We start from the raw sequence: 24,360 nt of genomic DNA on the forward strand, positions 1-24,360 counted from the left end.
CCCACCCTCTGATGCCCGTGTCACTTAGTCCCCAAGGGTGTCTTGCTAGTGTGTGTATGTGTGCGCGCATGCACGTGCCCCTGTGCACAAGCATAAGTTTATCTGATGATTTTTTTAACAGGGTTTTAAAGTTTTAAAGTTTGTCCGGCTGCCCAATTATAAAGATGCAGCTCCAAATCTTGGTGCCGCCACAAGAAGCAACCCTCTCTTTTTTTTTTCCAACCATCGCCCTCTCCTTGTGTGTGTGTGTCTCTCTCTCTCTCTCTCTCTCTCTCTCTCTCTCTCTCTCTCCTCGCGACAGCTGGCATTGCAGGGAGATAGATCATGTTGGTATGCAGAGATGGCATCTTGGTTTCAGTCACATGGCTTTAGTATGGATCGGCTACCCCCATTTCAATTCTCTTTGGATGCACCCTCCATCTCCCTCACTAGGGCAGAGATTACCAGGCTCATCAGATAGGACTTGATTCAACTGGATACGAAGAGGACATGGATACAACCTACACATCAGCTAGGTACGAAGATGATTTTCTATAGAGAGCATCTTCTCCAACTCATGGAGGATGGTTTTGTGATCAGACCAGGATACATGGACACTCATCTATCCCACGGAATACGATGTGCTATTGGTCAGATACACACATCCTCACATCAGCTAGAGATCGAGACGGGCAGATTTAGAGGAGTACTCGCTGAGTCCAGGATTTGTCAGGTGTGCCAGATAGAGCCAGAGACGGAGCTACATTACATATGTCACTGCCCAGTATACTATGAAATACGAGACCGCTTTCACTCTCTATTCAGAGAGGGTTTTGGGCCACTTTCTAGAGTCATGAGATACCAGGATCAGAGATGCCTAGGATCAGAGATGCCTCGGATTATACTTACTGGAGATTCGCAAATACAGAGAAGACCTCTTGAAGAGGGGTACAATGAGAGAGATCCAGCAACAGCAGAAAATTACAGATTTCTTTCAGTCACAGAGAGAGGAGCCCGAGCAGCCCCAACAACATACTGCTTGATCGGGCGATAGAGTTGGGGCGGTCCCGTCGCCCACGGATGAGGGGGCCCTCTCGACATCAACGCAGATTGCAACAGAGGATCCATACCATACTGGCGCAACATAGGAGCCGTCCCAACAGAGTGCCTACCTTGGAGGACATTGAATCTCTATAGCCTTTTAAATACTGATGTGTATGTATATGATGCCTCGGCTGTCAGAGAGCTCCATTGTATCAACTCACCCTTTGTATCAGCTTTCACCCCAGCCCTACCCACTATTTTCTTTTCAGTTCTTTGCACTTTTTGTACCCAGACTTGGTATTAGATTCACCACATGTAACCGTTTGGTTTCATAGGTCATTTTGGCCTTTTCAAGATGTTAATATTACATTTCATTTCATTTCATTTTGTGTGTGTGTGTGTAGTATGTACCAACGATATAAAGAAATTCCTATTAATAGGAATCGTGAGCGATTCCACAGCAAGGACAGTATGCGTGCAAGACGGCGATGAGCGTTGATGGTGGTAGCAAGATGATGAGCAGTGAGCAGACACGGGAACGAAGCTAAACAAGACCATGAGAAAACAATGGTAGAGCAGGGGCCGATGACCGAGCTAGGAACGTTTATCTTTTATTTTTGAAGGGTCTCGATTAAGACAGCATAACAACTACTATGGGATGGTTAGTGCAAAGGACTCACTGCGATGGTGCTCGTCATGTGTTCGATTCCCTTGATTCCATTGGAGTTTTACTCCAGCTTGCAAGAGAATGAGGCAGATGAGGAATTTACGAAGATTCCAGGAAATATAATTACAAGGGAACCAATATGTGTAGAAAATCGATCCCCTCTCTCTATAGAAAATTGAGAAACCCCCCCCCCCCCCCCCCCCCTCGTCGGATATATATTTAAGTTCTCTTGGGATAGCTTCCTACGACGTTAAAACAATCTTCTTCTTCTTCTTCTTCTTCTCTCTAGTTGAGAGCTTTCTCTCCCACTGTAACAGACTTGGACACTCCAAGTCAAGAATCAACCGCGACAGCACCAAATAACCACTTCAAAACAATTCACAGATCACAATAGATTTGCACTGGCTCGGCGGAGTTCTGTGCCTAGAGATATTGGCCCCAAAGACTGGCGCCCCTTTCGGTATTTCTTTTTATATTAATCAGATCAAAGTACAAGAGTGTGGCTAGGGTTTCACTCTCAGACTCTGTGTCCAGATGCTCTGAGAAGTGAAGCCCTCTCCACATATTTAAAGGTACAAGGGATGTCCAAAAGTAGAGCCCCAAAAGCTTTCCAGTTAAAAGCATAAGAGCTCAAAAGCTCTTCTCTTTTTTTATTAAAAAAAAAGCATTCTCTTCCTTTCTCTTGCGTAGAGTAAAAAGCAAGATTCGTGTCGCCCATCATTATAATTTTTTATTATTTTTTTGGTTTTTTCGGCTCCGCGATTTTCGAAAACTAGGGTTTTTGGCAGAAATTAGGGTTTGCAGGAATTTTAGGGTTTCTGGCAGAAATTAGGGTTTCTGCTGTCCGCCACGTCTTCACTTTGTGACATACCCCCCTCTTGAAAGCATTGTAATCGACTGCGATCACGCCTACAAAACCGACAAAAGCCATAAACCGTCTTAGCAGACACTGACTGTTAGTACCTACGTACTAGGAACACACATCTAGCACATGTACAAAATCGACAGTCACATCATACGACATCACAGGACATCACATGACATTCAACATTCATTCGGATCTTAGAGCATGATTTATCGGCAATGTAGCTAGCAATCACATCTAGGTCCAATCGGGACCTCATCGATGTCCGATTGACTAACCCCTATTGCAACCATGTCTATTCGAGATCAATCAGACCAAAATGCTGCAGTCATTTCGGCTATCAGTTTTTGCACTCACAAGAAGTCAAGAACAAATCAGTATCATTATCAGGAATTCCATTTCATAAAGTCATACAACAGAATACTGTCAGCTCTCAGTATCCCTGAAGCTCAAAGAGACATCAATGACTCTAGTATCTAAATCAAGGCATCTGTTGACAAAGGAGTGGAGTGACTCCCCTCTTGTGCATCCCACTGCACCAGATCTCCGGCCAAGTTGAATTCTGGGTTCCATTTGGAGTAGACTATGCTAAACCAAAAGCATCGAGGTAAAGTTTCACAATCCGAGGAGTATCTGCTAGGTCCTCCTCCTCCATCCACTTCGCATCAAATGCAGGAAAGTTCTTGAACTTAACCAAGAACCGCCTTCGGACTTTACCTTTCTTCATATCCGTATGTGCCAAAATCTGTTCAGGAACAAGGGTCTCCTCGTTCTCTTCCACTTCGGGTTGCTCATCAGGCTCCCCATCATCAGGCACATCACCCTTAACAGGTTTCAAGAGACTCACATACAATGCATTGTGAATCCTCCAATTATCTGGCAGTTTCAATCGGAAGGAGACATCATTTATCTTTTCAGTTAACTGGAAAGGTCCGTAGTATCGCATACCAAGCTTTGGAAAAAGCCTCTCCTTTCCCTATTTCTTTCTTAGGCGCGCCTTCTCAAAAGCACGAGCACCCAAACATCCTCCTTCAGTTTCAAGTCGCGACGATGGCAATCCGCTGCCTTTTTCTGTCGTTCTTGAGACTCCTGCAAAGTCTCGCGAACCTTGGCAAAAGCCGTATCCAAATCTTGCGAATATTCATCCACTTCAAATATCTAATCTTTCGTGCTCAGGAAGGATGGAACCTTCGCAGCACTTTCAACAATCTCACATGGCGTCTTCCCCGTCGAAGATTGTACCGTGTTATTGTAGGCAAATTCCATCAAAGGTAAGTTCTTTTCCCATTGAGTCTTCTGATCTGAGATACAAGACTTCAATAAATCTAAAATCACTGAGTTGGCAATCTCAAATTGCCCGTCAGTCTACAAGTGGAACGATAACGAGAACTGCAACTGTGTGCCAATGTTCTCCCAAATTGCCTTCCAAAACAAACTCATAAATCTGGGGTCTTTGTCGGAGACAATCGTCTCAAACGTGCCATGTAATCGGAAAATCATCGTGATCATTCTATGTTCTCGGGAGATCAAAAATGAAATCCATTTCAATACTTTTCCCGGGGTGGGTGGGTATGGGTAAAGGCTTTAACAATCCCTGTGCCTTATGCTTGTCAAAATTGACCTTCTGGCATACTAAGCAATTGCGCACAACTCTTCCACATCCTTTTTGAGTCTCGGCCCAATAGAAGTATCTCTCTACCCCCTTCATGGTGGTAGCAATGCCGCGGTGACCCGTAAAGGTGGACAGTGGCATTCAGTCATAACCTTTGCTCTCAACGGTTGTGTAACGCACAACATAGTCTTTTTTTCATCAAGTAGCCTTCCCGAAGGGACTATCCAGCTACTGTCTCCCCATCCCGTATCCGTGTGAAAACATCTGCAAAATCTGTATCTGTGGCATACTGATCGACCATATCCTTGAAGCTCCTATGATGTATCGCGGAAATAGCCAGAACCAACGGTTTCCGAGACAAAGCATGTGCCACCACATTCTTCTGTCCCTGCACATGGCAATCTGGAAGTGGAACTGTGACAAGATGTTCGCCCACCGCATCTGCTTTTCCGAAAGCTGCTTGTGTGACAAGAAGTAGCGCAAACTCTGATGGTCTGTGAAGACATTAAAATCCACTCCGAGTAGGTAATGTCACCACTGAGTAAGAGCATGGATAACCGCCAAAAGCTCTCTCTCATAAATGTGTGCTGTCATCTCCAGCCTAGAGAACAAACGGCTCTCGTAAGCTATGACATGGCCTTCTTGCATCAAGACCGCACCCAGACTACGACCACAAGCATCACAATATACTTCAAATGACTTTTGCAAGTCCGGCAAAGTCAAATTTGGTCCTGTAGTCAATTTCTCTTTCAATGTTTGAAAGGCAGTCACCTATGTGGGTCCCCATGAAAAAGGTACTCCTTTTTGTGTCAAAATATGCAAAGGGGAAGCAACCTCTGCAATCTTTCGTATGAACCGCCTGTAGTACGAACACAGTCCCAAGAAGCTTCTAACTTCATGGACATTTCTCATGTCGGGCCAATCACGGATAGTCTCTATCTTGGCCGGATCCATTTGCACTCCTGCTGCTGACACAATGTGTCCCAAAAAGTGTATCTCTGGTAGGAAAAATTCATTTTCTTTGCATTAATCACTAACTTGTGATCTCGTAATGCTTGAAAGACCTGAAGCAGATGATCTCTGTGTTGACCTCATTCTTGGAGAAAACAATGATGTCGTCAAAGAAAGTGCCAACAAATAGCTTGTACTCTCGAAAAATCCTATCCATCATCCGGTTAAATGTCGCAGGAGCATTGGTTAAGCCAAAAGGCATCACCAAAAACTCAAATAACCCAAAAGTCGTCCGAAAAGCTGTCTTGTAGACATCTCCTGGCGCTATCCTGATCTGATATCCACTCTTCAAGTCAATCTTGCTAAAGCACGAGGATCCCTGTAACCTGTCGAGTATATCATCGATCCTAGGAATCGGAAATCTGTTCTTGATGGTGATTTTGTTGAGAGCGCCATAATCGATGCACATTCTCCAAGATCCGTCTTTCTTCAAAACCAACAACACTGGAGAGCAATACGGTGAAGTACTAGGCTGGACAAGACCCTTTTCCAAGAGGTCTTTCACTGGATTCATAATCTTTTCATTTTGTACTCGGCTCACGCGGTAAGGTGGTCGATTCAGTGGCGTGCTTCCAGGTATCAGATCAATGGTTTGATCTTCAGGCCCTCTGAAAAGCAATCGGCATGAGTGTGGAGAAAACTCTTGGCGTTCTTTTGATCAGGTCAAAACATATTCAACCTTTATCCATCGTTCAGTTCTCTCCCAAAAGAATGAGTAAGAAACTGAAATTCATCAAGTACAATCTCTGAGCCCTTCATTTATCAAAGTCGCTTTCTCGGCCCGGTAGTCAACCACGGCGTAGTTCTTGTGGTACCAAGGGATCCTGAGTAGAACGTCACTCGCGTGCCCTGAACACCCCTGTCATTGCAAACGAAGTTTGCCAATGCTCGGTGTAATGGCAACATCCCATCCGGGTGCCAGTCGAACTACCTCCGCCTGTGGCGTCAGTCTGTCGGGCGTAATTTCCAAATCGAGCCGCCAATTCCAAGTGAAAAGAAGTTGGCCTTGGCTCCTTCAAAAGAGCTTCCTGATCCTTCACTTTGCCCCAAAAGCGGCAAAGTTTGTACTTTCATTCATTAGATTCGATGCAGGTTCCACGCCATGTGGTACCAGTTCTGTTTTTCTATCTGCCTTTTTTGCCACGTTCCTCAGTTGCTCTGGACCTCTCAGGCCTTTCGTCGTCCTTGTCATTCTGTTCTTTCTGTGCCTTTTTAGGGCACTTCGCTGAGATATGTCCAGTTTCCCTGCATCCAAAGCACTTCCCCTCCCTAATGAAGCAAGTCCGCTCTTGAGGAGTAAGCCTAGGTCGTGCATCCTTTTTCTCTGGGTTGCTCTTTCTCTTTCTACTTTCATTCCCAGAAGTCTGTTTGGTTCGTTGTGTCGTGACCTTATCTGTGGGGTAGGTCAGACTTCCAGAGTGAATTGCAAAGCCCCGCTTCGCATGACTCATCAACTCCTGAATAGAAGCTGACTTCTGTTCCAAGCAGTGGTCTCGAATCTCTGTAGGTAGACCCAAGGTAAACCGCTCAATCTGTTCTTTGAACGAGATCTTCTTGAATGAAGAGGCAGGTAGAAAAGAGCTCCAGGATCTTTCACAGTAAGAATTCATTGTATCGCTCTTGGTCATCCGGAAATGGTTCCAAGCAGCTCGTATATCTCGCTCAAACTCTTGAGTCAACCAAGAAGAAATAAAAAGCCTCTTGAATTTCAACCATGTAACTGGCACAGTCTTGCTTAATAGAAGCGTGGACCACCAAGTGCGAGCATTCCCCTTGAAATAAGAGGTAGCTCTCCAAATCTTGGAGTGCTCTGAATAGCGTCCTCCCGCGAAAGCGATGTCAAACTGCTGTATAAAAGACAAAGCCTTCGAAGCATCGGAGTATCCCGAAAAAGTATCGAACGTAAGTGCTTGGCCACCTTCCTTAAACTCTCGGACTTTCTTGCTTTTATCTTCGAGAAAGTCATACTGGTTGGCTTCGTAAAGATTCTTCTTGTTCGCATAAAAGTTTTCGTAGTCAGAGTCTGAACTGTCCGTAGACGAGTCCTCTGTAGAAGTGTCACTCACTGGGCGAGACTTAGACTTCCTTGCCTTTTTCTTGCCCTTTCCGAAGCGTTGTTTCTTGCTTCGCTTTTTGCTTTTTCTGTCTTCTTCGCTCGAGTCTGAAGAGCTAGAAGAATTGTCAGAAGAAGAAGAAGAACTGGGTAAGCCTTCAAACTTGACACGCTTCTTCTGTTTCTTTGCCTTGTCGAATGTCGACCGACGACCCAAATATCTCGGGAAGTCAGTGTCTTTCTTCTGTTTTTTGCCATGCTTTTTGTCCTTCTTTTGCATGTCGAAAAGCTGAGCAATCCGTGCATCAACCACGTTCTCCAGTTCCTTCTCTGTATATTTCTTGGAGGCAGAAGGTTTCTTGAGAGCGGGTTTCGGGAGTGGTGTTGTGGTTCTCTGCCACTCCGTCTGTACCTCTTCCAAAGAGGTCCGGTTCATATATTTTGCCATCTTCGGGTCCTTGGCAAAATTGAGCATCATCTTTGTTGCATCATCAATCAATTTTCGACGCTCCATCTCTCGCTGCTCCGCTGGAGTAGGCCTAGACGGGCCAAACTCCGTGCCGGAATCTTCGTTGTGATCCCTGCCCGCATCTCCAGATGCAGAGGGAGTCGACTGATCATTGCCTGAAGCCATAGGTGCCGCGGAAAAATAATTTCGGGGATCGGATTTCCCGTAGAAGAGAAATCGGCCGTGCTCTGATACCACTGTAACAGACTTGGATACTCCAAGTCAAGAATCAACCGCGACAGCACCAAATAACCACTTCAAAACAATTCACAGATCACAATAGATTTGCACTGGCTCAGCGGAGTTCCGTGCCTAGAGATATTGACCCCAAAGACTGGCGCCCCTTTCGGTATTTCTTTTTATATTAATCAGATCAAAGTACAAGAGTGTGGCTACGGTTTCACTCTCAGACTCTGCGTCCATATGCTCTGAGAAGTGAAGCCCTCTCCACATATTTAAAGGTACAAGGGATGCCCAAAAGCAAAGCCCCAAAAGCTTTCCAATTAAAAGCATAAGAGCTCAAAAGCTCTTCTCTCTCAAGCTCTTCTCTTTTTTTATTAAAAAAAAAGCATTCTCTTCCTTTCTCTTGCGTAGAGTAAAAAGCAAGATTCGCGTCGCTCATCATTATAATTTTTTTTTTCTTTTTGGTTTTTTCGCTTCCGCGATTTCCGGAAATTAGGGTTTCTGGCAGAAATTAGGGTTTCTACGTCATCACTTTGTGACACCCACCATCATCGTTGGCGTCCCCAAGGAACGAGTTGGGGAGGGGGGGGCATTAGCTGCAACTATGCCCCTTGACAAGGACGAAGCAATCTCGGCCTTCAGGCAGTTCGAAATCCCAGCAAACAACAGTTTCAACTCAATTTCTGCTCGCAACATGACTTTGGAGGCGAGCTCTTCTTGCAGCTTGTGACTCTAGAGGCCATTGGGTCTTCATCTCCGCCAGAGCTCACAAGCCAGAGCTCACATATGCTCTCTGCAAACGTCCGAGCTAAACTAGTTTCGAGCTTTGACGTCTATGCTCAAAGTCCTTAGGGTAAAAGTTGGCCCTAAACCTTATTCCCACCTAGGGCACTGGGATCTGGTCATTTGCAGCTCACCGCCATCTCATGCATGGCAACCATTGAGAAGGACAAGTCCTGAAGAACCCTGCGAGAACTCGACCGAGCTTTGCAGCTATCCTGGTAGCTCCAAGCAAGCTAGACCGTATAGGACAACTCCAAGCTGCCCTTGATAGAGTCATGGAAGGAAATCTTGATCTCAAATCTCGCCTTAGCGAACTTGAAGCATGATCGATTCTATGGTTGACCTCGCCACGGACAAGGTGAAGGAAGTTGAAGCAAAAGGTCATCCAAGCACACTCGGTGACACCCGCAAAGGCGGAAACTTGTGTGACAACAGAGCTTTGAGAGTGACGGCTCCAAGGAGCACACGGCCTCTAGTCCGCATTGGTGGGCTACCCCTAGCATGGGAAAAGACCAAGAATGACTTCTTCGAGCGCTTCAATTTCTTCAACGAGACCCCCGAGCTGGTCAAGATTGACAACAACAAACAGGCAAAGTCTTGACGAGTGGCCTACTTTTAAAGAGGAGTTTCCACCAACTTACGGGACCCCGTTTATTGGGGCTCAAGTGACCTAAAGGCAATAAATAAAGCAGGACCAACACACACACACACACACACACACAAAAGCCTGGCGTAAAAACTTGATGAGGTGGCAGTCAGTACGGACGCTCACGATTTGCGTTGCTGACGTGGAAACATGTACGGACGTTCGTGATTTGCGTTGATGACATGGCAGGTGTTCGGATTTCCATGAAACGCGCTGGCAGCTTTTGGCGCTAGTGCTTTTGGACCAAATGCTTTTGAGTTGATAGCTTTTCATGTGATTGCTTTTGAGAGGCCAAGGGCCTTTAAATATAAGCCAGGGGCTCATTCTCTGGCACACTTCAGTGTGAAGGTGCAGAGGACGGAGTACTGGCGATGTATTGAGTTCAAGCAATATAAATAAATATCGAAAGGGGTGCCAAGGTTTAGGGCTAGTGCTCTCTTAGGGTGGAACTCCGCCACTCCCCGTCTCATGTGTTGTGCACTCTCTCTCTCTCTCTCTTTTAGTTCAGTTGTTATTTGAAGTGCTTAAAGTATTTCAGTCTATTCTTTTTCGTTGGCACGTGGTGCGCGTCCCCGTGACAGTGGTATGAGAGCTTCAGGCGTGTGCTTTTCTGAAAGCATACTGGTTCTACTAAAGAGCAGTCAGAGCAAGGTGGCGCTTTCAAAGTTCATTGAAAATTTGATTCAAAGAATCTCCGTGTCGCGACTCCGGACTTAGCCACTCCCGCCCTTACTCCATCGCGCATTGGACGCACTCCCATCTTCATCGCTGTGACTTACGGGGCATAAGCCATAAAGATCACTTGCAAGAGAAGGATTTTTCAAGCCGTCCTTTTTCTTAGAGGCAATGCCATGCAATGGTGGATGTTTATAGGTACCAAGCCGCACACTGCTAGCACTTGGCAAGCTTTCAAGAAAACTTTTGTCCGAAGTTACATGCCTTCAAACATCTTCCTTTGGGTTGCAACTTCTGGCAAAGTGGGTATCGTGAAAGGCTTGCCATAGAAACCCTAGGAGATGAAAACTTGAAGTTTCTTGCTATCTCTCAACAGGTGTCTCTTCTCGAATTGATAACCTTGGAGGTCCAGTGTGATTGGTATATTTTGGAGCTACCATCATCGCCACAAGAACACTGTCTGTCGAGGCTTGTTTCGACTATTCAAGAGCTTATGGACCATGCCGCGATCGGCTACAAATTCTTTTGGAAGAAACCTAACCCTGATTTTGGTGCAAGTTTCAGGATGGATAGCAAGGCGTCTTTTTGAGCTCGACTGATGTCGAGATTGCTTTAAGTTTGAATTTTGAGAACTTGTTTGGTGATATTGTTTGAAATTTGTTTGAAATGGATGATATCTGTTTTAAAGTTGTCTTGGTGCCAATTTGAATTGTTTGACTTTGATTTTAATAGTAGTTTCAATGATTGGTGATTTACTCTCGGGTGGAGTATTGATGTATGGTCATGTGTGCGTGTGTGGTGTGTGTTGCATTTGGGAGCATATGTTAGTACCTAGTTCTACACCCATTATTGGGCACTGAAGATGTTAGTGGGGATGTGGTATTTAGTCAATACTATGCATGATGGAGCTGATGGTTATATTGTTGTGTGGGTGACCACAGACTTCACACTGTGAAGTTTTCGTCCAAGTTACGACCAATTGATATTGTGTTAATTCTTTCTATCTTTTGGGGTGCGTATACCCTATCAACTACCTCATTTTTGTGGTAATTCTTCCGATTTAATGCTTCTTTTAGTGCTAGGCTTCATTATGGTTGAGTCTGCCCTTGATCTCCGGACTCGTGACAGAAACTCAGTACGCTGAACTTTGTGTTGATGTATGCTCAAGCCTCATATGTGTGTGTGTGTGGCGTGTGTTGTGTTTGGGAGCATATGTTAGTACCTAGTTCTACATCCATTATTGGGCACTGACGACGTTAGTGGGGATGTCGTGGTATTTAGTCAATACTATGCATGATGGAGCTGATGGTTATATTGTCTTGTGGGTGACTACCACGGGTCTATACCTTGCACTTTTCTTCAAAGGTGAATCTGGGCTTATTCTGGATTCATCTAGGTGTGTGTGTGTGTGTGTGTGTGTATATATATATATATATATATATACAGTGAGAAATAATGTTTGAGAATGCTTGCACATACTCATGGCTTGGACCCTTGTGGTTATTTACGAGGGGAGTATTGTTGTTACCCATGGCCCAAAACCTTGTGGTTATTTGAGGGGGGAGTATTGAATGTTTGAAAAGCGTTGTTGTTACTCACGGCCTGTACCTTTGTGGTTATGTTGTACGGGTGTTATATCCCGCTCTTGGGATAGGGGATCTAGCCCAGACGCCGTCGGGATGGGCGTCCAGTGTCCAGGTGGACGTAGTGTGAACTCGGCCAATGTGGTCGGCCATTATTATAAAAGGGAGGCCAAGGTCTCATTTGCAGTTATCGACCCCCACTGGCAGAATGCCAGTGGTTAGCCCGCGAGGCTAGGAGTGTGCGAGGTCACCTCGAGGAGGTGAGGCCGGGTGGTATGGGACGCTCGGTCTTACAGGTACACGCCTACGTCCTCGGACGCTAGCCCCAGCACGGGGGAGCTGCCAGATGGTGGCTATGGTCTGGTGATTCGTCCGACGCGTGTCTATAGGCGGTCCGTGTAGCCGGGAGATCCACTCCTTGTGTTCGTTTCATGGTATCAGAGCGGCTTGGCTATGGAAGGGACCGTTTGCACACCTACGGGTTGGTTAGAGTCAGATAATCACTATTTCATGCAAGTTTTGATGAAATAACCGTTTAATTGATTATTTTCTTCTCATGAGCATGTTTGCAAGTGCAAATCAATGCTAAGTTGCTGATTTTTGACAAAAAACCAGCAAATTGATTGGCGGAAGTCTGAAAATCAAAGTTATCTATTGATTTAGCTTATTTTCGATGAAAATAAGTAAATCCCTCATTTAATTGCTGATTTTGGAGTAAAATTCTGCGATAGATGACTTCATTAACCTTTCTCTGTAATCTCCTCTATGTCTGTGCTTCGCGCGCGCGCACGCACGCACACACACACACACACACACACACACACACACACACACACACACAGAGAGAGAGAGAGAGAGAGAGAGAGAGAGAGAGAGAGAGAGAGAGAGAGAGAGAGAGAGAGAGAGAGAGAGAGTTACCTCTCTCTGTAGCAGCCTCCAGAGAAATGTTTCGGATGAGCGCTGAGAGGCCAGCGTGGATAATTTTTTGTATAAAGCTGGCTCCTAATTGCCACCTATTTTGCGTGCTGGACACAAGCCTCCACGAGCCCAGTAACCTTCTCTCTCTACGTGCGCTGCTGCACCACTCTCTCTCCATGCGTCACGTCCCTGCCTTCCCAAAAGAACCCACGTTGCTGATTTTTTTTTTTTTTTTAACGCTATATGCTGGGTTGTCTTTTTAGTTTATTAAGTGGCCCTTTTGTTTTAAAGTGTCCTGGACACTTAAGGTTTTTTTAATGAGTCTGAAACCTGCAGTGTATTAAAACTCACTTATAGAAACTAGCAAGTTTGCAGAGCATTGAGTTTTTGGCTGTGCTGCTTCTCTCCCACCTCTTTGCTCTCTCACCTGCTCGCACTCCCGCGCTCCCATCATCACCTGCTTGCCTTCGGACGCGTACGCCGACGCATAGCGCTCTTCGGAGTTCAACTTTTTGCGATAAAAAATTGCAGAAAAGGCCAAGTGTTGCGTGAAACTTTCAGTTTTTCACGCACTTCGCCATGGATTCCTCCACCTCGGATGTGCAGCGTGATGATGGGCCAAGTAACATGCAAATTCCGTTCACGCATGCTCTATACACATGGATTACAAGTACTTTCCAGAGCTTCGACCAACGTGTTACCGCTCTTGAAAACATGAATGTCCAGAAGAACGTTCGCTTGGCCTCTCTCGAAGGGGCTGTGCAGCGGTTTAATTCTTGGCTTGCTGCTCTAGAAAATACAGCAGTCGATGACTGCGCGTATTCTCGAGGGCGAAACTCATCTCCAGCAATTGCGGACGCAGATTGCTGCTTTTGGGCGTTCACAGGGTGGTTCGACTGCCACGATTCCGTACAAAACTGCAAATTTCTCAAGGGAGGAGAAGGAATGTACGGAACTGGCCGTAAATAGCTGGTTACACCAGTGGACTACGTATTTCGACCTCCATGGGGAGCATGATGAACGGAGGATTCATACGATTCCTCTCTATCTGCGCAGTAAGACGCTTACCTGGTGCCGCAACATGACAGAGAAGCCTACAACATGGGTTGACTTTTGCGTGAAAATCAAGAAGGATTTTGCCAAAATGGATCCTTTGAAAGCTTATGCCAAACTACAGCCTCTCTATCTACGCACTAAGGCGCTTACTTGGTGGCGCGACATGACAGAGAAGCCTACGATGTGGGTTGACTTTTGCGTGAAATTCAAGAAGAATTTTGCCAAAATGGATCCTTTGAAAGCTTATGCCAAACTGCAGAGTCTTTCGATGTAAGCTCTGTCTTTTGATAAGTATACAACGGCTTTCAAAGAAGCGCTCACCTTTTGCAAGGTTGATTCCACGCACGCTGTGCACATGTATCTGCTGGGATTACATGAAGATTACCGTTGGGCTTTAATTAAGGACAAAGCCCCGACTGACGTCGAGGACGCAGTGGCAAAGGCCAAGACGTTTCATTTAATAAATGGAGCGAATTATGAGAAGAAAAGGTGAGGACGCTTCGAGGAAGCGACCTCGATTCCAGCAAAAGTCCAAATCACCGCCGAGATCTTCTCAAGAGAAGAAGAAAGCCAAGAATGCTTCAGCTGCTGATGCAGTGAAGAAGGGGGCTTGCTTCGGATGTGGCCAGACAGGTCACCTAATCAAGGATTGCTCCAAGAAGAAGACAAAGAAACCGCAGGGTTGCCCTTCGGTTCAGATTCACGAGATCTTAGGTAACTCTGATGTTATTCAAGTTGAAATCCATCATTTAGCGCATAGTTCATGTACTAATTGTACTTTCAACACCAAAGTGTTTGATAAGCACGATCTTCTCCGTTTCCTCGGGAAGATCAATGGTCACGACGTGACCGTACTCCTTGATAATGGAAGCTCACACAATTTTGTGGATGCAAAATTGGTGCAGAAACTGAGCCTACGGACGTGGGACAGTGACCATGAGTATCGCGTGAAGACGGCTCGTGGCGAGGATACGGATGTATGGAATCGGATGGTTCCAAATTTGTCGCTCGAGTCGACTGATTACAAAGAGAACCTGGATTTCCTTATCATGCACTTAGATAGAGCAGATGTTATTTTAGGAATTCCATGGTTTTATGATAAACAAGACTCATTGTATATAGACTATGTACATCACTCTTGTTTTTGTTAAGCAGGACGTGCCTCATGTATCTGTGTCGCTTTGTAATCAGAATTCAGTAAATAATGGTTTTGCAATACCAGTTGTTACTGCTTTGGAAATGTATAAAGATACAGTCTTCAGATGTTGGTTTTATCAATGTGTACCATCTGCTTGGTTTGATTCATTAGTGCTTGGTACTGCTGTCACTGAATTTCGTAAAAATGTTTCATGTTCTTCTGTTGAACTTCGGGATTCTGACGAATCCAACCTTATCTGAGAAATCATAACTGATTTTAAGGATGTCTTCCCTTATGACCTGCCTTTGAGAGGAGTAGATCATGGCATTGAGTTGGTGGCTGGTAGTCAGCCCTTCTCAAAGCAACCCTATCGGTTTAGTAAAACCGAGGAGGACGAGATTCAGCGGCAGCTGAAAGATTATCTTGACAGGGGTTTTGTTCGGCCAAGTAAATCCTCGTGGGGGAGCGCCAGTGTTACTTTCTCGAAAGAAGGATAACACTATGCGCTTATGCGTGGATTACAAAGGGTTAAATAAACTCAGTGTTAAGAACTATCATCCGCTCCCGCGTATGGACGATCTGATAGATCGGCTCCACGGAGCGGTGTATTTTACGAAGATAGACCAGCGATCAGGCTATCATCAGATACGGATCAAACTGGAAGATGTTCCTAAGACAAGTTTCCATACGTGTTATGGTCACTATGAGTTTTTGGTATTGCCTTTTGGTTTGACCAATGCTCCAGCTATGTTTCAACAGATGATGAATGATCTGTTGAGACCGTTTCTAGGCAACTTCGTTGTTGTATTTCTCGATGACATCTTGATCTACAACCGAAGTTTGTCTGAGCACTTAGCGCATATACACGCTGTTCTCGACGTACTGAGAATTGAGAAGCTTTATGCTAAGGCTTCTAAGTGTGAATTCTTTAGGAAAGAGCTTGTGTACTCGGGTCACATCATTACTCGCGATGGAATTCGCGTTGACCCTGAAAAGTTGGATAAAGTGCGAAATTGGTCCATTATGAAGAATGTGCGCCAAGTAAAGTCCTTTTTAGGCTTTATTGGATTCTTTCGCAAGTTTATTAAGGATTACTCTAAAGTTGTTGCTTCGCTTACGCAACTTTTAAAAGGAGGGATGAAAGGGCCAAAGACTTCGGGTTCTCATCGTAAAGGTAACCCCCCTGTTGTCTGGAATGAGCGTCTTGATGAGAGCTTTCGGACACTAAAGCACTTGGTGACTACTGCGTCAATATTGCACATTGTGGATTCTAGTAAACCGTTCGTGGTCGAAACGGATGCTAGTGATTATAACATTGGTGCGGCGTTATACCACGATGGACGTTCTGTTGCGTTTGAAAGTAAGAAACTTCCTGATGCTGAGATGCGTTATCCAATGTATGAGAAGGAGCTCTACGCCGTAGTTCACGCCTTGAGGAAGTGGCGGCACTACTTGTATGGCTCTACATTTGTTGCATGAACAGATCGTCACTCCTTGCGCTATGTCTGTGATTAGGTGATCTCAGAGGTCGGAAGGTTGGATGCGTTGAGTTATGCAAGAGTTTGACTTTGAGATCCGTTATAGAAAAGGATCCAGCAATCGAGTTGCCGATGCACTCAACAGGATTCTTGAGGTTAATGCCTTGTCTATGGCTTAAATCTCGACAGACTTCTATCTCTCTCTCTCTCCGAGGGCTAGGTCGTTTTGATAGCCATTTTGGCAATATATGGAACGAGGTCGAAGTGGGGCATGACTCGCGTACAAGCTTGGGTGATCCGGAGACCCAAGTGCATCGTGCCGGAGAGACGAGACAACGACAATATTCCATAAGAGGTGGACTATTGTTCAGAAATAAAAATGTCTACGTGGCGGAAATCAATGAGGTTCGACAAGGAATTTTGTGCGAATGCCACGGTATTCCTAGCGCTGGGCACCCAGGCATCAAGAGAACTTTGGCTTTGGTCAAGCGATATTTCTATTGGCCAAGAATGCGCTCTTACATAGAGAGCTATGTGAAGAGATGCGCTCAGTGTCGGGTCAAGAAGGCAGAGCGCCTTAAGAAAGCTGGCGTGCTACATCCTTTGGAAATCCCAGATGCCAAGTGGCAGAGTATTGCCATGGACTTCATCGTCGGTTTGCCAAATACTAGTCAGGGCAATGACGCCATTTGGGTTGTGGTCGATAGACTTACAAAAATGGCAAAATTTATACCAATGAAGTCGATAGTTAAAAGCCATGCGTTAGCTGTTTTATTTGTCGATCAGCTTTACAAGCTGTATGGTCTGCCAAAGGATATCTTCAGTGATCGAGATACTAAGTTCACTGGCCGATTTTGGCGAGACGTGTTTGCTCATCTTCAGACGAAGTTGAGTATGTCATCTTCTATCGATGGACAAACTGAGAGGATGAATCAGACGTTAGAGGACATGTTGAGAGTCTATGTCTCTCACAGGCAGTCTGTTTGGGAAAGGTATCTTCCACAATTAGAGTCTGCCTATACTAGTAGCAAGCATTGTGCTACTGGATTTAGCTCGTTCATATTGATGTATGGATTTGAGCCTAAATCCCCGATTGCTATTTGCTTAGAGAAAGTCAAGGAATGCCAAGCTCGTGATTTCTTGTATGACATGCAAGAAATGCTCAAATTGGCTAAGGATAGTATAAGAACGGCTCGTGATTGAGTCACTACTTATGATAATCAAAAGAGATCTCCAAGGACTCTAGATGTGGGACAATGGGTCTATCTGAAGATACCCAAGGATTCCAAGACTATGCGAACGGGAAAGCATTATAAGCTTTCAGCTAGATATTGTGGTCCATTCTTGATCACAAAGAAAATTGGCCAAGTTGCCTATAAACTGGCTCTTCCTTCAGATGTTAGTGTACATCCAGTGTTCCATGTCAGCCGCCTTAAAGTAAAATTGGGCGAAGCCGATGTTGTTGTGCCCATCGAGGAAAATGTATGGCAAGATATGCAAACTGAGTATATTCCTCAAGAACTAGAGGCAGTTTTGCATCATTGTACCCGTCATTCATGCCAAAAGGCTTATGATGAGTACTTAATTAAATGGAAGGGTTAATCTGAAAGGTTTGCTACTTGGGAACCAGTTAGAGCTCTGAAAGCTTAGTATCCCCACTTCATTGATGAGGACATTAATGGTTCTTAAGGGGGGAAGTATGTTATGTCCCGCTCTTGGGAGAGGGGATCTAGCCCAGACGCCGTCGGGATGGGCGTCCAGTGTCTTGGCGGACGTAGTGTAAACCCGGCCATTATTATAAAAGGGTGGCCAAGGCCTCATTTGTAGTTATCAACCCCCACTAGCAGAGTGCCAGTGGTTAGCCCGTGAGACTAGGAGTGTGCAAGGTCACCTCGAGGAGGTGAGGCCCTGTGGTATGGGACGCTCGGTCTTACAGGTGCACGCCTACGTCCTCGGACGTTTGCCCCAGCACGAGGGAGCTGTCGGATGGTGGCTATGGTGCGGGTGGTTCGTCTGATGCGTATCTGTAGGCGGTCCGTGTAGCCGGGAGATCCACTCCCTGTGTTCGTTTCAACGGGGATTCGTTTCAACGGGGAGAGTATTGTTGTTGTTACTCATGGCCCGGACCCTTGTGGTTATTTGGGGAGGGGGGATTAAGAAGTCTGAGTAGTGGCTACTCTCAGCACCTCCAAACGATGCAAGCTGCGGTTTGGGGGATGTTTGGTTTTAAAAGGCCTCTATATCTCATGGCTTGAACCTTTTTAGGTTATTTGCAGGAGGAGTGATGAGGGAGTCATTGAACAACTTATGGCCCTGATTAAGAAGTCTGAGTAGTGGTTACTCTCAGCACCTCCAAACGATGCAAGCTGCGGTTTGGGGGATGTTTGATTTTAAAATGCCTCTATATCTCATGGCTTGAACCTTTTTAGGTTATTTGCAGGAAGAGTGATGAGGGAGTCATTGAACAACTTATGGCCCTGACCTGGATGGTTATTTGCGGAGGGAGTGTTCATCGACGACTTTATGTTTCTATGTCTTGTAACATGCATATGTGAGCATTTGTGTTGCATTGTCATGTGAAAACCACTGAATACTTCTTATTGGATGAGATTTTTATGGGAAGCCAACGACCTAGGATATCAAGAGCTCCAATCTAGAATGAGAAAACTGATTGTTCTTGGATCGTCCTTCGGAATGACCCTCAAAATTTTTTGAGCTGCCTTGAGTTGTTTGAGATATACGGTAATCGCGCACGATTACTTTCTTTCAAGAAGGCGGGATGTCACAAATTCCTGACGTGTCAAGCCACTGAAGAATCGAGTCAACATGCAGAGTAGCCTAAACCCTAGAAGCAACAAATAAGTTTCACCAACTGACAAAGTCTTAAAGAGTGACCTATTTTGAAAGAGGAGTTCCCACCAACTTACGGGACCTCGTCCGATGGGGTCCAAGTGACCTAGAGACGATAAATAAAGCAGGATAGGTGTACTAATTTTCGTGAAATGTGCGGACAACTTTTGGCGCTAGTGCTTTTGGACCAGATGCTTTTGAGTTGATAGCTTTTCATGTAAATGCTTTTGAGAGGCCAAGGGCCTTTAAATATGAGCCAAGGGCTCATACTTCAATGTGAAGGTGCAGAGGATGGAGTACCAGCGATGTAGTGAGTTCAAGCAATATAAAGAAATACCGAAAGGGGCGCCAAGGTTTGGGGCCAGTGCTCTCTCGGGGTGGAACTCTGCCACTCCCCGTTGTCGTGCACTCTCTCTCTCTTTCAGTTCAGTTGTTATTTGAAGTGCTTAAAGTTGTTCAGTTTGTTCTTTTTCGTTGGCACGTGGTGCCTGTTCCCGTGACACACTCTCTCTATTCAGTTCGGTTTGTTGTAGCTTTTGTTTGTGTGGTACTATTGATTTCTTGCTTGGGTGCCCAAGCATGTTACAGTAGTATCAGAGCTCAAACGATTCTACTCCTATGAAGGTTCGAATCCTTTTTCTGTAGCACACATGGGTTCCAACGGTGAATCACAAAGTGGACAACATCCAACTTATTGTAGTCTTGTGGAGGATGAAGAGCACTCCAATTTGAGCGGGGGGAATGGAGAGAATGAACAGAGATTTCACCAAGGGCAAGCCTTTTTTTTCTGACGAACCGAGAGAGCACCATGGCAAGTCTTTGGTACAAAATGTCTTTTTCAACTATGCGGTTGGATTCAATGTTCATTGGGGAGTTGAAGTGGTTCGAGCTTCAAAAGGGACTAGATATTACCTTGTTCGAAACACTTACGTAGCATGGGAACTGTATGTTGAAGCACAACCTGTACATCGGACCCAAGTGCCTGATAGGTACATGGTCGACCCATAGCTCTGGGTCAAGGAGAAGATTCAGGAAGGCACGTCAAAGTACATGGATCTGTTCTTTACCTTAACCTGTGCTCGCTTCTTGACATATCGGCGACAACTTGAGTTTGACAACTTTGCAAAGTGCTTGGTCAAATACTCCAAGGACTCGAACCATGTGAAGCATTTGAAGAGTCATCCAATTGTTGAGGTTTTGAATAGATGGCAGAAGGCCATCCACACTCCGACCAAGTCAGCAATGTTCCGACCAAGGTAAAGCTGGTTGGAAGAAGCAGAAGATGTACTCCCAGGAAGAGTTTGATGAAGCTCTTGAATAGAAAGTCAGCAGGTTGATGAAAGCTAAAAAGCACTCTCGGCGGTACGGTAGCAAGTAAAAGGATCATGCCAGCTATTTGGCCAGCATTCTAATTTAGAGGAGGCTATCAAATCAAATAAGCGTGTTCGCTTTGAGGAACATCTTAGTTCTTCTTTGTCTTCTGACAATTCTGACAGCTCTTCTTGCATGGATGCATGGAGAGCCTTTTCCAGATCTCTCTCTCTCTCTCTCTCTCTCTCTCTCTCTCTCTCTCTCTCTCTCATTCTCAGATGTCCCGTCTCTTTCTACCTCAATGGTGTCTCTTCTCCACAGGTGTGTCTTGTCCATATGTTTGGCGTTGCAGGTGTTCTAGATCGGAGTCGAGGTATCCACCGGATCACGAGCCAGTTCTTGTCTTTATTGCATCTTCCACTACCACCTTTGAGAGAACTTCACTACCGTATAGTATTATCATTAAGAAAAGTGGTTGCCTAAAATTTGTATTCGTCTGTGTAATTCTTGAGTGCATAGATATTGTCAAACCATTGAAGAAACTGTAACGCTTTCTTTTTTTCTTTGACTCCAGAAAAAGGGGAAAAGGTTGAGGAAATGCAGGTAGAGGTGGTGGATAATAGGGATATGAATATGGGTTTTAGCTTGAGTCCAAGAGCTTCCTTATAATATTTGAGAGAGTCTTGATAGAATAAGAGAAAATCAAGCAATAATGGAGAGAAACCTATAAGAAATTATGTGTGTGGAGTTGGATAACCATGAATTCTTCCCATGTGAACAGATAGGCTCCACCATCTTGGCCATATCTCCCAAACCATAGCTCCAAAAATATTAAAACAAATAGGGACAGAAAGATCAACTCACCGCCTACAACTTTGACGTTGAAAAATTTTCCACTTTGGAATGGAAGAAATAGGGAAAAATCCCACAAAAATATGTGTTTGTCTTTTGCCTTCTTGGTATCTAGCTGAATCAAATCCTTGACGCATGAGTCTAGCGATCTCTGTCCGTGTGAGAGATAGGGAGGTGCATCCAAGGAGTATTGGAACAGAGGCAGTCTATCCATGCTGAAGCCATGTGACTGAAACCATGACTTCATCTGCCCATACCAGCATGCTGTGTCCCCACAGCGGGCGCTCGCACACACACACACACACACACACACACACACACACACACACACAGAGAGAGAGAGAGAGAGAGAGAGAGAGAGAGAGAGAGAGAGAGAGAGAGAGAGTTTCTTTCTTCATTTCCTAGATAATGCACTGATAAAGCCGTTGTGTGAATTGCGTTGTGTACACGTGCAGTATGGCTTTATTTTGTGGCTTGTATCTGTTTGCTTCTGGCTGTTACTTGATAGTATATTGTTATTTTATCAGAAACTAGATGCTGAAATCAAGGAGACAAAATTGAGAATGGCTCTCAATCTTTTCTCATCACATCCTCTTGCAGACTCTGGTGGGGTTCATTCACCTTTTTCTTTCAGCCCAACATGTCATTTAGGTGACTGGAGTGGCAGTTTGACGATTGTCGGTGGTGCAGAAAGATCGATGGATTTGCCCAATTTAGCTGAAGAGAAGTCTACGTATATTTATCATGCTCAAATTGAGCCGATTGGGGCATCTGGTTGTGAGAAGAGACTGAGGTATGTTGCTGTAGTACCAGCTGTTTACATCAAATTGTCAAAGTAATTCTATGAAGTTAAGAAAATCAAAACCAGCTTTCACATGCAGTTCATGTTTCTTCGGATGTTAGTGTAAAGCTCTTATCTTGCAGACAATTTGACAGCTCTTCACTAGAAGAAAATAGTCTTGACGTAAATGAGAAAAATGTAAAAGATGATGATGGCATATCAACGGATGAAAAGGGCAACACAGTGTCCATATACGACTACTACGTTGGTCCTGGTGAACCGGTTGCTAATGATGCCCCAAGAAGTGTGGCAGGAAGGGATATGACTGCATCCGGCAAAAGTTTTGAAACTTCAACAATAGATGCTAACATGGAAATATGTACAGCTCACCATCAAGTTCGAAGGGTGGAAATATTTCAAATGGCACCAGTAAGTCTGATAATGTGCAAGCTCTTGGGGAGCGCACCCAAGAAGTTGGCCATAAAGTACTTCAAAACTTTGGCAATTTAAAATACGTTCCGAGTACTGGACGGTTTAAACTGTTTCCTTGTTTGGACCTTTTTGTAGTTTTTCTGGTTTCATTTCTTTCATAATTATGTAGATGTAACTATTACATGTTTTGTGCATGCATGAATCATGTGCAATCCTAAACATATGACTGATGTTTGCAATCAAATACAGGAGGAACCTAGGAGCGATGGGGACCTGAAAGTTCTTTTCAAGCAACAAGGGATGAACGCCGATCAAGAAATTTTAGCCGACACCATCACAGAGGCGCTTATGCAGGAGCTGTTGTATTCGGAGTTATCAGGTAAAGTCTCCTCTTGATAATAAAATTTGGTAAAATATGAGGAGATTGTAATGCATTCTCAACTTGTGCTGCTACTTTGCCAGACATGGTGCTGCATAGCCAGGATAGATTGCGTGCATCGGGGCTCAGAAGGATGAAAAGGGAGATGTTAGAATGTGTGAAACAGAAATCGGCCGATTTACGTGGTGCATGCAGAGTGCAATATCTTTCTGATGTGCTGCCAAGGTCTCCTTGCACATCCGTTTCTACTAGTCCGCTACCTGCGGAGGAAAGCCCCATCATCTGCAGCGCAGGGCCATTGATGACTTACGATGATTTTGATCCTTGGAAGTACCAGAATTATGATGATGATGATCCTGCAACAACAATGGAGTCAATTAGTCCTGCCAATGATATTGTTGAGCTTTATAGAGAACCGTTCAAGGTAACCAGTAAGCGATTGGTCGCTAAGTTTGTTGAAGAAATCTTAGAGGCTCAAGGACTCTCGACCGTATCGAGCCTTCTGGAAGTATATGCATCTGGTGAAACTTTGTCCCTGAGATTCTTGGAAAAGCGAAGTATAGGCGATGAAAGGAATGTTGAAGAGAAGCTGTATGGAAAGATGCTTCTTGAGGCAGTTTGTGAATGTCTTGACAAGAAATTCTTGCGGTTTTATCTACCGACTTTCTTTCTTTTCCTTCAGCCATGTCCAGCAGAGCCATACCTGAAGGAGGCCCTGGTAAATAATGTGAATGAGCATGCAGATGCAGCATGTGAGGGTGGATTCAGCCTTGAGTACATCCTAGAGAAGTCTTTGGATGAGGAAGACTGGAAGGCAGCCCATCAAGAGATGGTTGAGGTAATACATGAAGTCTCGGAGCATGTAATGGTGGACACGATATACAATATTGCGTGTGAACTGATGGCCATGAAACAAACCAGGTGCTCTCTACAAGCATCTCCTGGTTTTCTTCCTCCAATGTGGGGAGCTAACTGTCTTCAACTCATTGATTAAACCTGTCAAACCACCTCTTAATGCATGGTGCGGTAGGGCATGAAATGAATCTTTTCCCAAAAACTTGACAAACCTTTAAATTGAAAAATTTGGAGGTATTTTGGCTAAATTTAGAGCTTTTATCACAAAAATACACAACTTTTAAACATTTCCAGGTATTTTTACCTTTAATTTTTATTTTCAAAAATCTTGAAGGTGGGATTGGACTAAACCTAGGTTTTTTAGGTGACACACTAATGAGAAATCTCTTGAGTTTCTATTCTTCGAGCACATGGAACAACAAGAGTACATGTGTTGAACAATGGCCATTGACTCTATGGTTCTTGAAACCAAGAACTCTCCCCTTTTAATGTTCGTCGAGGTTGCCACGGTTTCGAACACGATGAGGTCCTATAGTTGCAGTTTGCATGAAGACCCAAGATCCTTTAGAAAACACGCACGCATTTTCCATGAGAATCCCTAGTGTTATGCAAGTAGATCGTTTCTATCTTATCGTTTGGCTTCCTTGAAGTGGAGGGCATTGACATAGTAGCAATGGAAGAAGAAGAAGAGTTATGGTTTT

At 44.7% G+C, this 24,360-nt stretch overlaps 1 protein-coding gene across 1 annotated transcript in view; it reads left to right on the forward strand.

The window, feature by feature from the left end:
* The window catches only part of LOC147430619 (uncharacterized), a 57,759-nt gene extending 33,852 nt beyond the window's left edge, over positions 1-23,907 (forward strand). Inside the window, exons 7-11 of the mRNA XM_086493210.1 lie at positions 21,740-21,818; positions 21,903-22,005; positions 22,137-22,422; positions 22,675-22,804; positions 22,888-23,907. Of these exons, the coding sequence (XP_086349336.1) occupies positions 21,740-21,818; positions 21,903-22,005; positions 22,137-22,422; positions 22,675-22,804; positions 22,888-23,798 (1,509 nt within the window). The 3' untranslated portion in view covers positions 23,799-23,907. The remainder of the gene's footprint in view (positions 1-21,739; positions 21,819-21,902; positions 22,006-22,136; positions 22,423-22,674; positions 22,805-22,887) is intronic.
* The last annotated feature ends 453 nt before the right edge of the window (positions 23,908-24,360 follow it).

The sequence above is a fragment of the Adiantum capillus-veneris genome, chromosome 21 (assembly GCF_014529385.1).
Source record: "Adiantum capillus-veneris isolate H3 chromosome 21, ASM1452938v2, whole genome shotgun sequence".
NCBI classification, from domain to species: Eukaryota; Viridiplantae; Streptophyta; class Polypodiopsida; order Polypodiales; family Pteridaceae; genus Adiantum; species Adiantum capillus-veneris.